Raw genomic sequence first — 18929 nt, 5'->3', positions numbered from 1 at the left:
ATGATGGTAAATGGTGAGTGATCTCTCTCTGTCCTTATCTCAATTCACAAACCTGTTCTATTTTCTCTCCCCTGACCAATTGAGGAAGTGAGTGACAGAGTGACTTTGGTGGACACCTGGTATCCAGATAGGGATGTCCTGCTCTGGGAGATGTGGTGAATTTAACCTGTGCAATTTATAAAAAATACATGATAAAAATTACAATATGTAAGGAGTATAAATTTTCCTTTGAGGAATAAAATTCAAGGCAAGAAAATTAATTTACTTCTTTATTAGTGAGGAAGAACAGAAGCAGACAACTGGGATCTGAAACTGTGTGACATGACCTTCTTAACCCTGATGGTAAGGCCTCCATTGTCCCACCTGAGCACACAGTGCATCCATCCTCTCTTACAGTTGACACCTGAAGTTTTAGCAACTTCATTAAAGCTGTGTTTCAAGCAGGCCATGCAGGCAGGAATCTCAGGGCCTGCTGCTGCTTTGAAGTCCAGCTGGGGAAGACCAAGGTGCCCCCTAACGCTGTCCAACCCATGAAAAACATGCTGTCGTTGTTGCCTAACCATTAAACAGGAGATCGGGGAGAACATATTCCCAAGGCACCTGCACTGAGGAGCTACAAAGGCTGGGTAGGGACCCTCCTCTTCCCAGCCCCTTGCTCCCAGGGACTCCACAGGGTGCGGCATCAAGAGCCCAGCGCTGGCAGCAGCGTGGGGCACAACCTGCTCCGCTGTGCCCGTTCTGAAAGGCAGACACGTCCTGGGCTGCACCGAAAGCAGCGCGGGCAGCAGCACGAAGGGACGGGATTCCGCCCCTCTACTCCCACCTGCACCTAGCTCTGGAGTCCTCACCATAAGAAGGACATGGACATCTTGGAGCAAGCCCAGAGGAGGCCCGTGAAGCTGGTAAGGGAACCGGAGCACCTCCCCTAAAAGGACAGGCAGAGAAAGTGCGGGCTGCTTTCTGGTCCTGTGGGGACCTCAAGTACCTGAAAGGGACTGACACAGAAGGCAGAGAGGGCAGAAATTATAGCGACAAGACAGTGAGAAATGGGCACAAATTGAAAGACGGGAAACTGAGGTTAGATAGTAGGAAGAAATTCTTCCCTGTGAGGGTGGAAAGGCACCAGAACAGGTTGCTCAGGATGTGGATGCCCTGACCGTGGCAGCGCTAAAAGGGAGGCTGGATGGGGCTTTGAGCGGTCCGGGGCCCGGTATCGCTCCCCGTCAGTTCCACTCCCGCCCTCAGCGGCCCCGCCCCGCCCCGCCCCGCCCTCCGCGTGCCGCGCCGCACGTCGCCACCCTCACCCGCGCGCGCGCAGGCGCAGCAGCCCCGCCCCGGCCCCGACCTCGCGCTGCCCGGCCCCGCCCCGCCCCGCGAGCCGTCTCGCGTCACGCGCGTCACCCCCTGAGCCGCCCCCCCCCCCCGGCGGCGGCGGTCCGTGGGGCGCTGCCGCGCGCCCCAGCTGTTTCCGGCGCGCGGGGCGGCGCAGGCGCAGTGCCGCGCGCCGCGGGTGTTGTGGTGCCGGGCCCCGGCGCCTCCCGCCCCTCCGCCGGGGCGGCACCGCTCGCGAGGGCGCGGCCCCTGCCTGCCGTTCGGCCCGGGCAGAGGGGGGAGGCGGGAGCCGCTGTCCAGCAGGTACCGCCTCCGGCACGGGCCGCGCCGCGCCGCCACCGGGTCGGGCCGCGTCTCCAGCGAGTCGTGGGGCAAATGAGGACGGGGGGAGCGGGATGAGCGCGTGCCGGGCACGCGGGGCTCGCTCGCGTAACGGGAGGTGGGCCGGGGACAGCGGGGCCTGGACTCGGTGCTTGTTTACAACGCCGCTCGCGGCAGCGTTTCGGGGAAATGGCGCAAGGCAGGAACAGCGGCCGCGCCTGCCCCCGGGACAGGCGGCGCCCCCGTGCTTATATAGCCCGGGCCGGCCTGGGGCCCGCAGCCCGGCTGCGCGGCGGTCACCCGGCGGGACGGGCACGGCGTAGGCAGAGCAGACTGTAAGTAAGGATGGTGCTGCCGGCGGGGCTTCGCCTCTGCTCGCACTGTGAAGTCGGCCTGCTCAGGCGTTGGCCTGCGTGCCTGCCTGGCAGCCCTTCTCGGCATTTGTCACGGGCGCTGGAGAAGCCTGGGCTTGCTTTTCCGGCCAATAATGGTTTTGCTCCTGCCATATCAGCACAACTCTGGTGTGCTGTGTAAAACGCTGCTCCGCCAGTTGTACCTTTCTGTGCAGAGTAAGGAGTATAGCCTGCCCTTGGCTCTTAAGATGGGCACGTTTTGTTGAACTTTGATCAACACTTGGTGTCACTTCTCCCCTGTGAGGAATTCTGCTAAGGGGTGGTAATATAATGACATTTGAAACGTTGTGTCTGCACAAGATAATTTGCTGATGAAACTGCAATCAATTTTCTATATGTCATTAAGTACTTTTGAGAAGTGTCACATATTGCTCAAGAAGAGCTTAAACTGTCCTTTAGGGAGTACTGTGTTGAAGTGTTGGGGTGAGCCACCAAATGTCCTGAGCAGTGGATTTTCCCATGAGATTATTTTATTTGATTTGAATGTTTATCTGTCTTTACCAAAAGAATACAGAACCTTCATCTGTTTTAAACACCTCTGTGATTTTAGTTTAACTTGTTTCTGGTTTGGGGTCTCCATTGTTGGTTTTAATTTTTGTTTTGTTTTGGTTTTTTTTTTCAGACAACACTACATTACGGGACTTACTTATTGACATATATTTTTTTGGAATGAAGTAGAAAGCAACATAGAAAAGGTGCAATTATTTATAAGTTATGACAGTTCATTTATCCTTGGATGCATATTTATTCTTTTTGATTAACCCAAAAAGTCTTTGGTGGAAGCAGAGAAACAAATACCTGTGTTTCTGTAGACCTAAAGCCTGCTGGAGGACAAATCATGCTGCACACCTGAGAGTTTTTCATACAAGTCAGCCTTGGGCCAAAAGCAGAACGTTTTGGTATAACAAGTACATTAGTAGCCATGAGTTTTTATACTACAGAGTTTCCAAACTTTTAACTTCTTCTTCTAAAGGACTTGCCAGGGTGAGCATTCGCATGTCACGAATTAAGAGTACCATAGAATCTGTTTCGAAGGCAGTGTCTGGCACTCACAGTGAGCTGGTGTCACGGATAGCTCGATTAAAGTCCCACTCGGGTACTTTGGGTAAAGCAAATAAAAGTAGTGCAGATGCAAATAACATCAGCACAAATCTAGAAAATGATAAGCAAGTTACAGATGTCAAAACTCAGGACGATTGCAACAGAGGCCCTGCAAAGAAATCCACTTGTGCAAGTGAAAACTTGGAATCTGTGTTAGTAGGTACAAACGGCGCTTGTCAAGATACCCCAGAAGTTTCAGCATCTGCTAAAAGCCACCTTTTTCATGTAAGCTACTTTTCTACAAATTTTGGAGAGACTTACAACTTTGTAGCTGATCATATCAACTCTTACTTTAACAATTCTGTTATGGAGCATGGAAGAAAAAAGAATTCTTTATTACAGGACTCTGAAAGTGAGGAGAGGAATAAGCTTGATTCGTCAGCAAATACTGTAACAAGCGAAGAAAAGAGAGTGAATTCAGCAGGCACTTTAGCTCCTGAAGCAGAGATCTTGGGTACTGAAAAGACAAATACTGCTCTCCCAGTTTCCACTAAAAAAAGTTTTACAGACTTTCTTTCATATCCCAGTAACAGCGTACAAGCTTTTGTCGACAGCTATATTGGAGGGTTGGTTCCAAAGTTAAGATCTGATACAAAAGTTGTTCCACCAGAAAAGAGTAAACAGCAGGAACAAGAAGTGTCTGAGAAGAGTGATGAGGACAAAGTAAAAGAGACCAAGACTGCAGAAGAGAGGGAAAAGCATCTGTCTCTTCAGAGAGAAAAGGCAAGTCTTTGTTTTGTGTTAATTTATGTATTATTTCTGTGTGTATGTTATACAAGTGTGTATATGTGCTACACTAGTGTTTATACCTATATATTTTATACAAGTGTGTATATGTGCTGCACTAGTGTATATACCTATATTTAAGCATAGACACGCACACATTTACTTATGTAAGTCAGTATATACCCATGAATATACTTACATACATACATACACATACTTCTACTTATATATAAGTATATATGTGGTGTTCCTGCCCACAGCAGGGAGGTTGGAACTAGGAGATCTTTAAGGCCTCTTCCAACCCAAACTGTTCTCTGATTCATTCTGTGCACTTTTATAAATGAATACATATATAAAATGAAATAGATTTAATCTATATGTATGCATACTATAGGTAAACTTACAAACATATATATGTGCTTAAAGTAGATATAGATACATCTGTGTTTTAAGTATTCATTGTTTTATGCAGGTATAGATCTGTTTATGCAAGTTTATATATGAGGAGTGTCTAAGTATGTGTGTGTGTGTGCCGTAGGTACATATATTTAGTTCATATATGCATAGAGTCCATAATTATAGACAGATCTAATTGTGGTATTTTTTGTAGTTATAGTAATTTTACAGTTTATGGTTTGTTAATGGTTTAAATACAGAGAGTTCCCTTGAAAGTCCATCTGAAAACATATTGACCTATTTGTTTGGGGTATTCTTGCTGTAAACTTGATTTTGTTTTCTACTAAATAAAGAATCAAAAGATTTTTGTTGACAATTTAAGCAGTGCCTACTTGGAACCTATAGGAGCTCTCTAGTACAACATGCTGTTCATTGCTTCTGAGAAATCTTAAAATAACACTTGGAAATTAGTCTTGACAAATTTTACACATTTCTCAGAGTAGTTTTATGTTGTCTGTTTGTCTTCTTTAGATCATTGCAAGAGTGAGTATTGATAACAGGACTCGAGCTTTAGTTCAAGCCCTGCGGAGATCTGCTAATATAAAAGTCTGCATCAACAGGGTTGAAGAACTGACCTATCATCTTCTAGAGTTTCCAGAGAGCAGAGGAGTTGCAATTAAGGTGCCAACAGTTTTTATACATACATAAAAATCAATCTGACAAATAATTGATACAGAACAACATAAAACCTCCTTCTGTGCTTTTGTGGACTAGTCGTATTTCCTGTTTGCAAGGATTGTAGTTTGAGTGTCTCTTTTTATAACATTTTAGCTGTTTGAAGCAGATTCATATACAAGCTACTGTGAGTTTAGCTAAAGGCTGTTAAGATTGCAGTGTTTAATTTAGAAGCATACGGCATGGTCATGTGGATAGGTAGTATAGCTTTTTCCAGTGGTAGATAAAGGTCATACACTGTGTCCCCTGTGGCAGTTGACCAAATGGGAATGTGCTGTACAGTTGATCTGTAAATGCACAGTACTTTCTATGCTTGTTTACATGCTTTCTTCCAAGAGAGGTGGCAGGAGAACTGTCACATAAGTTAATGCAATCTAGTCCTACTTGTTTTCTTCCCTGCATTGAGAGGGCTGGAGATGGGTGGTAGACTATTCTAGAAGTACTAGCTAAATCACAGCATTTGTCAACCTTGTGTCTTTTTCCACAAGATGTGACAAACCTGTGAAACAGATTGTAGAATTTCTGGAAGAAGTAGTCTTTGGGAATGGAGTGCAGGGCAGATGAATCATCTGGGCAGGGTGTAGGTCAGGCATTCACATAAATATATGTGAGTTACTTTATTATGGAAGAGTGTATTCACTACTCCCATTTTGATTGCAATGCTGTGTATCTTTGTGGCAATGTCCATTTAAAAAGTACTCTGTGTGGGAAAGCATTTTAGATTTTGTTTTGGTATTAGTGTACTTAGAAGGCATTTCTTGTTTTGAAGCAGTGCAGTACTTACTAAGCAAATCTGGGGTTTTCCCTGTACTTGGTATGCCTCATACTCGAGTCTGCACTTGGCTGATGTGATAACAAGTCAATAAAACGAAACTGGTACATGTAGCTTTCCTAGCTATTAAAAATATTTACATAACATCTTGCTTGTTTAATTCTGATAGGTAGTTACTATAGCAATGAGGTGTGTACAGCATAATATTGACATCTTTTCTTTCCCTTGTTAGAGAAAAACATGGGTAGATACAGATTTGAAGACATTTTCTTCCAACTTTAACTGGTATATTACTTCTGTGCTTTAATGCTGTGCTAGTAAATTTAAGAATGGATTCTTTTGGTTTAAACATATGATTAGAATGAAATATCCTTGTATTTATCAATAGGAAAAATTAATCTCATGCCTGTTGCGACTGAGACAGATTAATGATGAAAGTCTTCAGGCTGCTGTTAGAGAAACTTTAGCTCTGATTGGCTATACAGACCCTGTGAAAGGCTGGGGAATTCGAATCCTCACCATTGATGGAGGAGGAACAAGGTAAAACTTCTGGGGTACTACATACTTGTAAGCTTTTTCAGACTGTAACTAGAAGTAAAATTCCAGTCTCTCTTTGATAGATAAATGCCCAAAGAGGCAATTTATGAGTTACCTTTCTGTCACATTTGACTATCTAAGGGATAGGTATTGTTTTTCTATGCATTTCTGCTTGAATGGAGTTTGTTTTGCTCATTTTGCCATACATGTTATCTCATTTTGCCATTATTACATGTTTGCTCATTTTGCCATACACAGTTATCTCACTCTATCCCAACAGAGTTCACACTGCTGCACTCCAGATACTGTTTTGTGATAAAGAAACACAAATCTGATGGTCTCTAACTAATCTCTCCCATTATTTCAGATACATTGAATCGAGGCCAAGCAAACCTCATACTGGAAAATACTATGCCCCAAGGGGCATTATATAGCCTTGATAAGACCAAATTTAAGTGCTGTGTAGTCGGAATGCAACTAAAATCTGTCCTTAGTCTACATCCACAGAAGTTGATCACCTCCCAAGCCTTTGCTGTAAAACAATATGGCTGTAACTGTTGAATACTATTTTTGGTATACCTGAGCATGTCATTCATATTTATTATTCATCATTCTATTTCAACTGTGTTCTGCAACTCTTTTATTTCCTGAAATACTCAGGATTCTTACTGTTGCAGTTATTCAATTATAATTAGTTATAATGAAGCTAAAGGTGATTGAAAAATTATTAAAGCTATGTATGATAAGACTGCCATTGTATGTGAAGGGGAATTTTGTGTTTCAGGGGTTTAGTTGCACTTCAGACTCTACGGAAACTAGAAGAATTAACTGGAAAGCCGGTTCATCAACTTTTTGACTACATCTGTGGCGTAAGCACAGGTAATTATGAAGTCACAAGTTGGAGTTTTGCTATCAACATCTGAGAATAAATAGAGATTTTTCAGTTTCTGACTTAGAATGTAAGCTGAGAAAGTACATTTGCGATTTCTAGAGTCTTTCTTTTTGCTTCTGAAGAAGAACTTTGGGCAGTTCATGACAAACTTTTGGCTTTAAACTGATTTGTTATTTTTTCAATTTATGTGAAATCTTCAATTTGCACATAGAAACAGTTATTTTAGGTATTTATGGAGCTTTACAGACTGCTATGGTAATAGTCCTCAAGAACTGGTGCTGAGTCAGTCATGTTTCCTTTATTAAGTTAGCAGCAATGTTTCATCTTTATTAATTATCTGCCAGAAGGACAGAATGTGCCTGTAGCAAGATCTTGAATGATCTAAATTAGAGGAAGTGGTCGATGCTGTGGTGTCCTCCCTTCGTATGGGTCTGTACAGGCTGGAGAAATGGCTTGGCAGGTTCAGAAAAGCCAAGTACAAAGCCCTGTGACTGAGGTGGGCCGACAGCCTAGAAACCAGCTTTGCAGGAAAGGACCTGGTCTTGTTTGGAACAGGTTGGTTGTGAATCATCACTGTACTCTAGAGCAAAGAAAGCTGACTACATTGGCTTGCATGATGAGATGAGAATGTACCCAACAATTGAAGTATCTCTGTTTGGCCACAAAGGTCTTGTTATGGGCTCCTCTAGAAACCATTAATCTTTTGGGTGTGTTTTTCTACTGGGTGCATCTGGCAGAGAGCCAGGGGGCTGGACCTCATGACATGTAAAGGAGAGAGTGCAATAACCAGGTTTATTTGGCCTTGACAGGGCTAAGGGTGGGCCTTTATCCTGGTTCAGCTAATGGGAAAATAAAGAGAAGATGGATCTAGAATAATTTTTAAGGTGTACAGGGGTAGGAGAAAAGCCAACAGACAAGTTGCAGTATGGGAAGTTATAATTAGATACGGGATTATGTTTTTCTTGCAGGGATGGTCAGACGCTGGAAAGAGTTGCCTGTTCAGACTTTGTAATCTCTGTCCATGGAGATGGCTGAGCAAGTCCTGAGTAACCTATTCTAATTATACCTGTTGGAACAGGAGGTTGGACTAGATGATGTCTACGGGCCCCACCCAGACTTATTTACACTCGTGACTCACTGATAAGTTACTCCTCCCTAGAAAGCAGGAGACTCCAAAGCATTAGTTTCTCCTTTAAAGACAGTAATCTCCTTACGAAATTGTTAGACAAGTAGCAGCACAAGTATGTTTTCTAACATAGGAGGTATGCTGTGGTTTATTAGCTCAGTTTCCTTTAGAAACCCACATTCTTCAATTTTTTTGTTATACTTATATTCGATCAGAAGCTATATTAAACACAGATCACCCTGAGTAGATGAAGTATGTTTCAAGAGATTTGCTTAGTAGACTAAAAATAGCAGAGGAGAGTGTTTAGGTCTCCTAGACTGAATTTGTTTGTAGCCACAATATAGTTCCCTGCTTTATATTTTTAATACTCTTCCAAATAAATCCTTCATTAGTTAGTGTAGCAGTAAGTGATTTCTTTGGAAGACGGTTTCCCTACAAAACACTTCTCCAGTGTTGTCTTCAATGAATAAAGGTGTTTTACCTTGGATAGAAAGGCCTTGTGTTCTTACTTTACTCCCACTACTGTCACTAGAACTAACTTGGTTTTTAATTCTTCCTCAAATTTTGAAATTTCTGAATGCCTGCTAGTAAGTACTTAGCATATTCTTTTAAATTTTGTTTACACAATTAAGCTTTTATCTGCAGTTGTCCAGTTTGCAATAATAAATGGAAAGATGTGTCTGGGTGAGGTGTGCATGTCTGCCAGCACTGCTGGCAGTTCTGTTTGTATTGACAGTACATATGCCAATAGTCTTGCGGTTGAATGAATTGTGCTTTACAAGAGTGATGGATTAAGTGATAGGAAGGATGCTTCTTGCACACTGCACTTCTCTTTTCTGCTGCAGTTTTTGTATTTCTTGCTATTGTTCAGCTGTTTTGCCTTTGAAGTTTGGAAATGCCCTTGCTGTGAATTCAGCATCACTGTCTTTGTGGTTACCTTCCCCATGCTTCTCTTCATTGGGGGATCAGAGGGTATAAATGCAGGCAGTCACAGAGAAAGATCATTGCAATGATCTGCATACTTTGAATCTGCTCACCAAAACAGCAAATGTATGTTATTGCAGAACTGTGCTGGAGAGTTTAGAAGAGAATGTGGCAGAGGATTTGCATGGCTCAGGAAAATGGTGTTTCTCTGCTGCTAGATGTTAAGTCTGCGTTGAATGCAGGCATCTGGTGATTTGGCAATTGAGATTGTTTCTCTTGATGAAACTTTGTGTCAAGTAGGCCCAGGTTGTCTTAAGGATGTGAGCTGCCTTTTAAGAAACTGAGACCATCAATCCACTAATGCTCAGCTCTCGCAGTTGGTGGGCACTGTGAGAGTGAAAGAGGGCTTGGAAGTCATGTTTCTTTTAAAACCTTCTGTAACTTCCTGCATGTAGTTTTTTTTCTGCACATGCATTGTATTTTTACTCTCTTTTAAAAATTGGCACCTTTTAAAATTAATTTATTCAAGCCTATGGCATTTATTTCCAGATGGAAATAATTAGGACACATAATTTTTTCAGATTCTTAATTACATGTTCTAACAGTATGGCACAACTAGATTTAAAGTTTTGTGTGTCCCTTTTAATTTAATATATTTGAGAATTGTAATAATGCATTAATTGTATTTTTCCACAGTTCTTTTAAGGGTGTTTAGCAGCAATGCTTTTTGAGTGCTGTTATTTTGTTCTTGCAAGGGTAGGTCATAATTTTTGTTAGGGACACACTAGATGGCAGCATGTATGAAACTAGATTATAAATGGTTGGAACCAAATGTAATCCAAACTACTGAAATCTCCTTTGTTTTTGCAGAATTTTCTTAGAATATTTTTCTGTTGACTTAAGAGTTTGCATGGTAGCAAATAATGCTCCAAATAAATTTTTAGTACCACAGCAAAGATTTCTCTTACTCATTTCTCTTTCCAAGTAAAGTAGTAGATTTCATTAGCTTTCTGCCATATGCTTGTTGTAATCTGCAAAATGAAATAATACAATGTTTTAACTTCTCATATTTCTGTTTTTGAAGATTGACTTTTTCGGTATTGTGTATGTTCTTTTAAAACATGGTTTGTGATCTCTGAGCAGGAATTTAGTGAAATAAATGTCAGTTGGTCTTGCTGTTTCAAGACAGATATTCTGTTAACCTATGAACTGCATTAACTGGTAATCCATCTTTGTAATCTTACTCCAGGATACGTTTTTGTAATATTGCAAAATATTTCTTTTTTTCAGGAGCTATATTAGCTTTTATGTTGGGGTTGTTCCATATTCCCCTGGATGATTGTGAAGAGCTGTACCATAAGTTAGGATCAGATGTTTTTAAGCAGAATGTCATTGTTGGAACAGTCAAAATGGGCTGGAACCACGCCTTTTATGACAGTGATATATGGGAAAAAATGCTCAAGTAAGTAAAAGATAATCAGATAAAAAATAATTAGTGCAATGACTGAGTGCATTTGGTTTTGTTATTACTTCACTGGTGTGCAGATTCTTAGAACAACTAGAAGGGATTAACATATACACTCATTCTTTTGAAATAGCTGTTTTCATATTTACCAAGATGCTGGAAGCTTTTAACGTAATGATTTATGTTTCTGGGGAATAAAGTAAGCTTTACTGCACTGATTTCTGATTATATTCCTGTATGCTTGCCAGCTCTGCTAGATCTGACTCATTACAGATTTACTACAAATTTTACTAACCACCTGCTGTGCCCTTTTTAGTAAAGGAGATTAGTGAGAAATGAAATAATATGCTGTAGTAGAGATTTTTAGTGTTTGCTGCTATATTGGAGGCCTTTGTCCATTGCCACTTTCTTTGAAAGGGAAATGAGCTGTAAGGGTTGCAATGAAAAATTATCTGCAGTGTCAGAGTTGCCCGTGAAGTGTATTCACTTGCATTGATGGCTATTCAGGAAAAACCACTAGAAAAATTATTATATTACAGGTTTTATTTCTTAGTTTTATTAATCTGTATTTGTATTGGTAGTTCAATTGTTTATCATTTTTAGCAAGCTAATGTCATAGCTTCCCAACCAGCATAAGTTGACTCTGCCACTGTAAGAACTGAACAATCTTTTCTGAGAGACAATGTAAAATGGTAAAAGGTTCCTTCTGATAAGTAATAACAAGTTCCTTTGGGAATGCAATTACTGTGTTTTATGGGATTAAAAGAGTTTTTATGACTTAATAGTGGGACTACCAGTAGTGTCTGAATTTTAAGCTTCTTACTTCTTTGATGAAGTGGAGAAACAAGCTTCTAAGCACTTCTTCTCTGTGCTCTTGTGTATTTTTAGAAATAAATACATTTATCAAACTAATATCATTAGATTTTCTTCTCAGGTATTTAAGGGGCTTTTTTTAGAAATTGGATTTTTCTCTGTCTTCCCTCATTTCATTGCCCACCCAATTAAATTAAGTCTTGTGAAAGTCACAATAACCTAATGTGAAAGTATTTTACATGGCTTTAATTAAAATACTATTTTTTTTTTCTGCAGCTACATGTAGCACATGAGGGAGGTAAAGAACTCCTGTGCAATAGACAAAAGCAGTCAATTAATATATTATCCATGGAGTAAATTAAAAAAGAAATGTGCTGATCAAAAATGACTTCTTGGTCACCTGGAATGTTGAAGGGAGATGCTATGCCTGCCCAACATTTTGTTGAAGGGATTCCTGGAGGCTTCCCTGTGGTGTGGGGGCCTGGAGCTGAGAAGGGATTTGTAGGGTTATATAGTATCTCTTTACAGCAATATTGAAGGTCAGGTCTAACATTGTTACAGCACGGGGAAACTGCTGTATGCTTTATTTTGAATTTGAAAGCTTTACTTGTGCTCTGTGTGTTTTTGTAGTTTAAATGGTAACTTGTCAGCCTTGCTTGAAATAGAGACAATCCATTGACAGTGTACAGACTTGTAATGTGTGTTTAGTCCTACCACAGTATCAGTGGTGGTATTGTCTGTCAGAAGGTATTCTTGCTGAAAATAATTCAGTTGATATTTCATCGGTTTAATGTTCTGTGCATTCATGGGGTATATTATAACTTGCATTTCAGAAAATGACAGCTAATTTTGGCTAACTGACATTTCATTCAGAGTACTTTAGGAAATTGGTTTCATATGTTCTATGTATGTCTGTTTTAACTCTTATGTATTTCTTGAGTAGCAATTTGAGGACTGGTTTTAATGATTTACATTATGCAGAAGATTTTACTTACAACATATCAGTATATATAATGCTATATTGAATGCATTTGTAAGAACCTGGCTTTTAGTTCCAAATTTTCTCTTTTCTTTTGACTGTTGTTGACATATAAAATTTTCTTCTTGCATGCTGTCTTAAGAAACTACTGGAGAAATTTGGTGAGCAGCTAGGAGTTTTCACAAGCTAGCTAAAATCTCAAGTTGGGAATTTATAGTCTTGAGAAGCAGTCACTGTATGAAGTGTAGAATAAAAATTACATGTTCTCCTTTGGCAGGAAAATGGATAATGCATGTGTTTGGGAATACAAGTAATAATACTTCAGTATTTGTTTTGCAGAGTGAAATATAAATTGGCACTGCTCTCTAGTCACTAGATGGGTAACACATTCCATACCAGCACATGGTATGAAAGTCTCTTCTGTAGATTTGGTAAAGATGTCATAGTTTTCTCATACTACTGTTGCTGTTAGAAGAGGGTGAAAGTTACAATTTTGCCTTTTGCATTGAGTGCTCTTTGTCCAAAATGTTTGCATCACTGCTGTAGCCCATTAGAATGTTTCTTCCGGCATATGGTTGACAATATGTTCTTCATAACAATATTGAAATAAGTGTTGCAATATTAGTGACTTGAAGCAATGAAAGAGCAATGTTTGTGAAAGAGACTCGTTGTTTTAAGTAGGTCATGTCTAGAGGACATAGGTCACAGACACAAAGTAGATAAATGGAAAAACAGGATGGCATAATAACTGATGAGTGGAAAAATGTAAAATGCTTACAGGATTTAAAGTAACTTTAATATCAAAAGTGATTTGGGTTGTCACGGGCAGTTTAATGAAACATCTGTATGCTTGTGGTCAGAGAAGATGATTCAGTGTGTGACAGTTGAGATTGAAAATACATAAAATACTACAGTGCCATTATATTAATTTACAATACAGTTTCATTTAAAATATTATTTACAGTCCTCCTTTCCCCATTTTAGAGAATATTTCTGTTGCAAGATTGGGGAAAAAGTAACCAGTGTCCTAAAGATAGCACACATTAAGTGTCTATCATTAACAAAAGCAAATGAGTTAAAGTGGTAATTTGAGATAGTAAGGCATCTTGAGAATTACCAGTTTCTTGTTTTCTTTGAATGAAATAGGGGGGGAACTATTCAGTAGTCCCCCTGAATAACAGGGGACTATTCACTTTATTTTTTAACACAGTATGCGTATAAACTGTGGAATTACTTCTGCTGTGACTTCATAAAAGAATATTAAACAGTGAGACAAATACATTTATTTAATATGCAATTACAGTATTAATGGTAGCAACAGAACTAAACTATATGTGGAGGTGATACTAAACTTTTCTCCTTAGACTGTAATGTCTGAAGTTGCACAGTAGTTGAAAGGATTTCTTGTACCTACTCTGGAGTATCACTTTCTGGCCTTCATAGAAAACAGGATGTGATAGTTACTCAGTTTGATGGTTCCCATAATTAAGCAGAGGATATTGCTTATACATTTTTTTAATCTCTGCATTCAGGGTTTGGGAAAAATACCTAATACAGACATTGCAGAAACAGATGAAAGTGATGCAAATCAGTAGATGGCTTTGATATCTTAGCTCTGTCAGTCCCATTTCTTTTATTCCTACTTCATGGTTCCATGTGCCTTCATCTCCTTCTGTAATCAGTTAATGAGTGCAGATGTCACTCCTCCCCTTCTGGCTGGTGATTCTGAGACTAGAATCAAAGCAAAAACAAAACTGTGCTACACGTACAAGAATTGTGTCAGCAGGAGTTTTCCATCGTAGGACTGGAACCTGTCCGCCTTCTTTCCTCCCTGTCAAGGACATGTATGCAGCCATCCTTCAAGCACAAATAGCCACTAGAAGAGCAAATTGTCCTAATTGCATATACAGTCTACTGTCTGCATGGAGGACTGCTGCTGTGGTAGCCTTTAAAGCTTCTTTTGTCTTCTGACCTGAGTAGATAGATAGAGATGTTGTTTTTAACAGTGGAAGTGCTACTCCCTCCTGTCATGGGTGCAAGCTGTAGATGAATGATCTTATAATAACAGCACATGGAATATCTTTACTTTAAAAGTGTGGCAGTATAGAAAACCATAATTGCAGAGTAAGACAGATGCACCACCAGTGTTTGGGAGGAAGAAAGCTTGCTGATTTAAAGGAAAGCCTGTTTGGAATAATTACTGGTGACCACCCACTCTCTATTATACCTTTATACCTTTATTGCAAGCAAATCAAAGTTGAAGTAGATGGTGAGGTGAGATCACTGACTAGTATGCCAATTTGCTTCAGTCTCCTCTACTGTGCAGAAGGACTATCTTCTAGTTAACAATGGGAATGCTGACCCTGATATGATGAGAAATTAGAGTGCTGACCATTAGCATGATTTATGAAAATGTATTCGTGTGAACAAATATTACCTCAGAAGGAATGGTAAATGCATATTGGATTACTGTTATGGAAGACTATATGTAGATGTTTTAACTTTCTTCTAAATTTTATGGAATCACATCTTTCTGTAGCTTTTGTTTCTGTAACTACAGAAGAGTAATTTTTCATTACTGTAGAACCACTTAATAAGGATGTTGCCTTTTTGATTCGTAAATGTGGTAAAGTGTTTTGTCTAACTATGTAGTTGAGTAATCGTAATGATTTATGGTTAGGTATGTGAACTGAGTAATTTGAATCAAGACCTCATCAGTCACTCTTCAGACTTACTTCCAGCAGGCTAGAAGGTTTGAAGTGTCGGTGCATTGAAGTCACTTGTATAAATGGGATTGTTAAATTGAAATACAAACATTGGTTCTTTTAAATGCAAAGGTCTCAGAAATAAGGGTGATAAATTGTTTGTCTTGTTCATGCTAAATTGATGGAGCATTTTCAATTTTTTACACTTTTTTTAGAGAAAAAATGGGCTCAAATCTTATGATTGAAACTGCAAGAAAGTCCAAATGTCCAAAAGTAAGTACAATTTTCTAAGGTAAATACTAATTGTATATTTCACAAGTACTCTTAAGAGTTCTGAGTAAATTCTATACCTAGAAGAACATTGGATAGACAGCATGAGTGTTGAAGTGCTCTTCAGGCTTCTATATGGGATAACCCATCCTTTTAAAGGATAAAAATTAAGTAGGTTCTTAAATTTTGGCAGCAATTTCTGGTATTTTTGTTACTTGTAGTTGGAATATATTGCAGAGATTTTAAAAAACTTGTAAGCATAGAAATACTGGGTCAACATTTTGGTGTTGTGCCAAGTTCATTTTTATCATGTAAAAATTCTAGCGTCAGGAGATTCTGTCCTGTCAGCTGTGATCTGTGTTACTGTATTGGAAGAGGGCAGGGTTTCTTCTCACTTTGTTTGGAGTACCTGGTTTTCTCCATTCACATTCTTGGGCCCCAAGATCTCTTCCTGTCTGATGGAAAAGGCACTAAGTCATAGGAGGGGTGTTACATACAGCAGTATGAGAGTGAAAGATGAGAAAGCAAGGGTATTTTATTTTTGGTGAAGGATAGGGTGTGAAGAAAGAAGCGAAATATAATAGGATATATTTCAGAACAATCTGTAATTAACAGGTGTTTTGGTGTCATAGCACTATATTCAATGCTTTACTGTTAAATGGAAGATATTCCCATTTTTCTAAACATAGAAACGTGTGCCTTACTGACTGCGTTCCTAGTCCATGTCTAAAACAAGGACATGAAAAGGCTGGTGTGGTATGTTGCTTTCTGAGAGAGCAGCTATCCTGTGTTGACTTGAAAGTTATCTTTGAACTGGGATCTTTGGCTTCCTTCCATGTTCTTCAGTAATAAAATGTGAATATAAATAGAGCTAGAAACTAGCTGTTCCCACTAATCTCTTTAGAGTGCTGTCAGTGGTGGCACTCTTTACAAGGCACAGGAAAATCAAAATAAAACACAAAGTTCTGTGCTCTGCTGCTGCTAAATTCATTACAAGATGGGTTTTTCCAGAAGGTGCTGAGCACTTTGCAACATAGACTGCATCATGGAGTGTATATGAGTATTGTCAAAAATGAAAGCATCCTTTTAATAAGTTTTCTGTTACATTTTCTGAAGTTTTTTTCTTACTGATTCTGGTAGCGCTTAGAACTAAACCCTCCTTTTGAGAAAAACAGGAAACTTCCTCCATCAAATGATGGAGGATGAATCAGGCAGTTTTGCTTTTGCATTGTAATGTAGAAGTTACACTTTTGTTTTCTATGAGGATGAATTTACAGTGAATAAAATTATTTAAATTAAGTAGATGAAGAGTGAAAATGCATACAGTGATATCACAGCATCAGCTGTGCTGTTGAGTAACGTTTCATGAAAACACCCTACTCTGTAAAACAGTAAACAAGATGGAATTGGGCACCCACTTGGCTGCTGCAGAGTGCTGTTCTGGCAGTGCCAGCCAGGCTGGCTGCATCACCTCTAAAGGTCTTGCACATTCTAACACTCATCCATCACTACATGTACTTTCTCCTTGTGATTAGATCTGTAAGATACATTCTTTTTGTTGTCATAGTTGGGTTTTTTTCAATGGAAATACCATTTTGGCTTTTCACTTAGATGAACATATGTGATTTTTGTTACTGACATTTTAGTATCCTTACAAAAAAGCCTTGAAAGACTTTGATTCTTGTGCAGGAGAGATTCTTACTACAATTTTTAACTCCGGTTGCAATATAAAGTAACCATTTTCTTGGAGAAAGAAATGGATTGACAGTTCTGACATTCATATTTAATGACAGTGTTGTATTGCTGGTTACAGACTTCTGAGAATGAAATACTATTTCAAAAGGAAAAGTATTTAAAAATCACGTAGTTGACACCTGCATTTTGTTTAAATATTGTAGATATTTGTAGAAACAGACTAACCAGTGGAAACAATTGATTGAAGGTTTTAAATAGCATTTTACTTAGGGATTTGAGTCTCTTGTTTGTGTTTTACTTTCCCTTTTAAAATTTGGCTAGACATTAAAAAATGTAAATAAATAATGAACCGAGTAAGATTCCAAAAGTGCTTTAATGTATACATTGAATTTCATATGGTGGGAAGCTTTCATTCTCATATTATGGTTATTATCATCATATATAACTGATTTTTTTCCTCCTCATTTGCTAGGTAGCTGCAGTAAGCACCATTGTAAACAGAGGAACACCACTGAAAGCATTTGTGTTTAGAAACTACAACCATTTTCCTGGCATTAAGTCCCATTATATGGGAGGCTGTCAGTATAAGCTGTGGCAAGCAATTAGAGCATCATCTGCTGCACCAGGTTACTTCCAGGAATATGTTTTGGGCAGTGATCTTCATCAGGTAAGTTGAAATCTTCTCCTTGAGTAAATATTTTCCAATTTTACACCTGAAAAAAAACATGGTCTGAATCTCTGAATCAAAACTAAGCATATGAGTTGGTAGTACAAAGGAAATCTACGACAGATGGAGTAAGAAAAGATATTTTTAGCTTCTATAGCCCTTACAGAGCTAGAAAGGCTTAAAAATCTTAGTCTTCTCAATACAAACCTAAGCTATTCTGCTATTGCTTTCTTCTCTGTCTGGGATGAAACCTTATATGAGTTGTAAATTGCCTCTGACTTCCTGCTTGCAAATGGTATTTTGCTGAGCATTATTTCACTAAATAGGTGGTGTAACTTAAAAATCTAACAGTATTGTAAAATGTGAAAAAAACTGATTATACACTTCCGCATTCTTTTTATTAGTGCACAAATTCATTTTATGGTCTACTTTTTAATTCTTTCCATTGATAGCTTATTCATCTTTACCCTAGTTCTGAGCTAGTAAGAAGAGTAAGAGATGCCACAGAAGTAAGATTAAACCGAGAGGACAACTGCAAAAGAAATTCCCTTGAGGATAAAGCAGTGTCTCCTATCATCACTGCATGCTGTTTTATTATATTACAGCCTCTCTTGGTGACCCTGATAAGTAAAGAACAAAGCAAATGAATTTCTTTAGTAGTTTTTTAACCATGGGGTTTTAGTCTTTCAGTGCCCCTGTATTATTCTGCTGTTCTTCAGGTTTTCAAAGAATACTTCTTGATATGCATACTAATTAAAAACTATTAGTATTTATTTTAATAAATACCTGATTCAGATCTGTGGCAGAAAAGACTACAAAGGGTGACTGAACCAGGGACCTTCAACAAACAGAGCACGGGATTGACACTTAAGTTTAATGGAAGCATCTGTTGCATTTCTGTTGTATTAATTCATATGATGGCAGTAGTCTCAAATGCTGGAAAACAAGTAGCATGTTTTGAGTAATAAGATGTACCTGGATCACATACAGAATTTCTGATGGTGTCCATTAGAAGTGTGTAATATCCTTAGCATTGTAATGTTCTTGAGTAGTAGTGAAA

General features: G+C 39.1%; 1 protein-coding gene across 2 annotated transcripts in view; it reads left to right on the top strand.

Annotated features, from left to right (window-relative positions):
* Nucleotides 1–1434: 1434 nt before the first annotated feature.
* PNPLA8 (patatin like phospholipase domain containing 8) overlaps nucleotides 1435–18929 on the top strand; it is a 33212-nt gene continuing 15717 nt past the window's right edge. Inside the window, exons 1-8 of one of the 2 annotated variants that reach the window (XM_058804619.1) lie at nucleotides 1435–1635; nucleotides 2689–3890; nucleotides 4821–4970; nucleotides 6185–6336; nucleotides 7118–7212; nucleotides 10566–10737; nucleotides 15453–15510; nucleotides 17675–17869. In XM_058804619.1, the coding sequence (XP_058660602.1) occupies nucleotides 2781–3890; nucleotides 4821–4970; nucleotides 6185–6336; nucleotides 7118–7212; nucleotides 10566–10737; nucleotides 15453–15510; nucleotides 17675–17869 (1932 nt within the window). In that variant the 5' untranslated portion in view covers nucleotides 1435–1635; nucleotides 2689–2780. Of the gene's footprint in view, nucleotides 1636–1737; nucleotides 1989–2688; nucleotides 3891–4820; nucleotides 4971–6184; nucleotides 6337–7117; nucleotides 7213–10565; nucleotides 10738–15452; nucleotides 15511–17674; nucleotides 17870–18929 lie in introns of those variants that run through there. The other variant, XM_058804620.1, reaches the window with a different exon arrangement.

Source organism: Ammospiza caudacuta, chromosome 5, assembly GCF_027887145.1.
Source record: "Ammospiza caudacuta isolate bAmmCau1 chromosome 5, bAmmCau1.pri, whole genome shotgun sequence".
In the NCBI taxonomy this organism is placed as follows: domain Eukaryota; kingdom Metazoa; phylum Chordata; class Aves; order Passeriformes; family Passerellidae; genus Ammospiza; species Ammospiza caudacuta.
The sequence above is the reverse complement of the archived record's forward strand: the minus strand, read 5'-3'. Positions and strand labels throughout refer to the sequence as shown.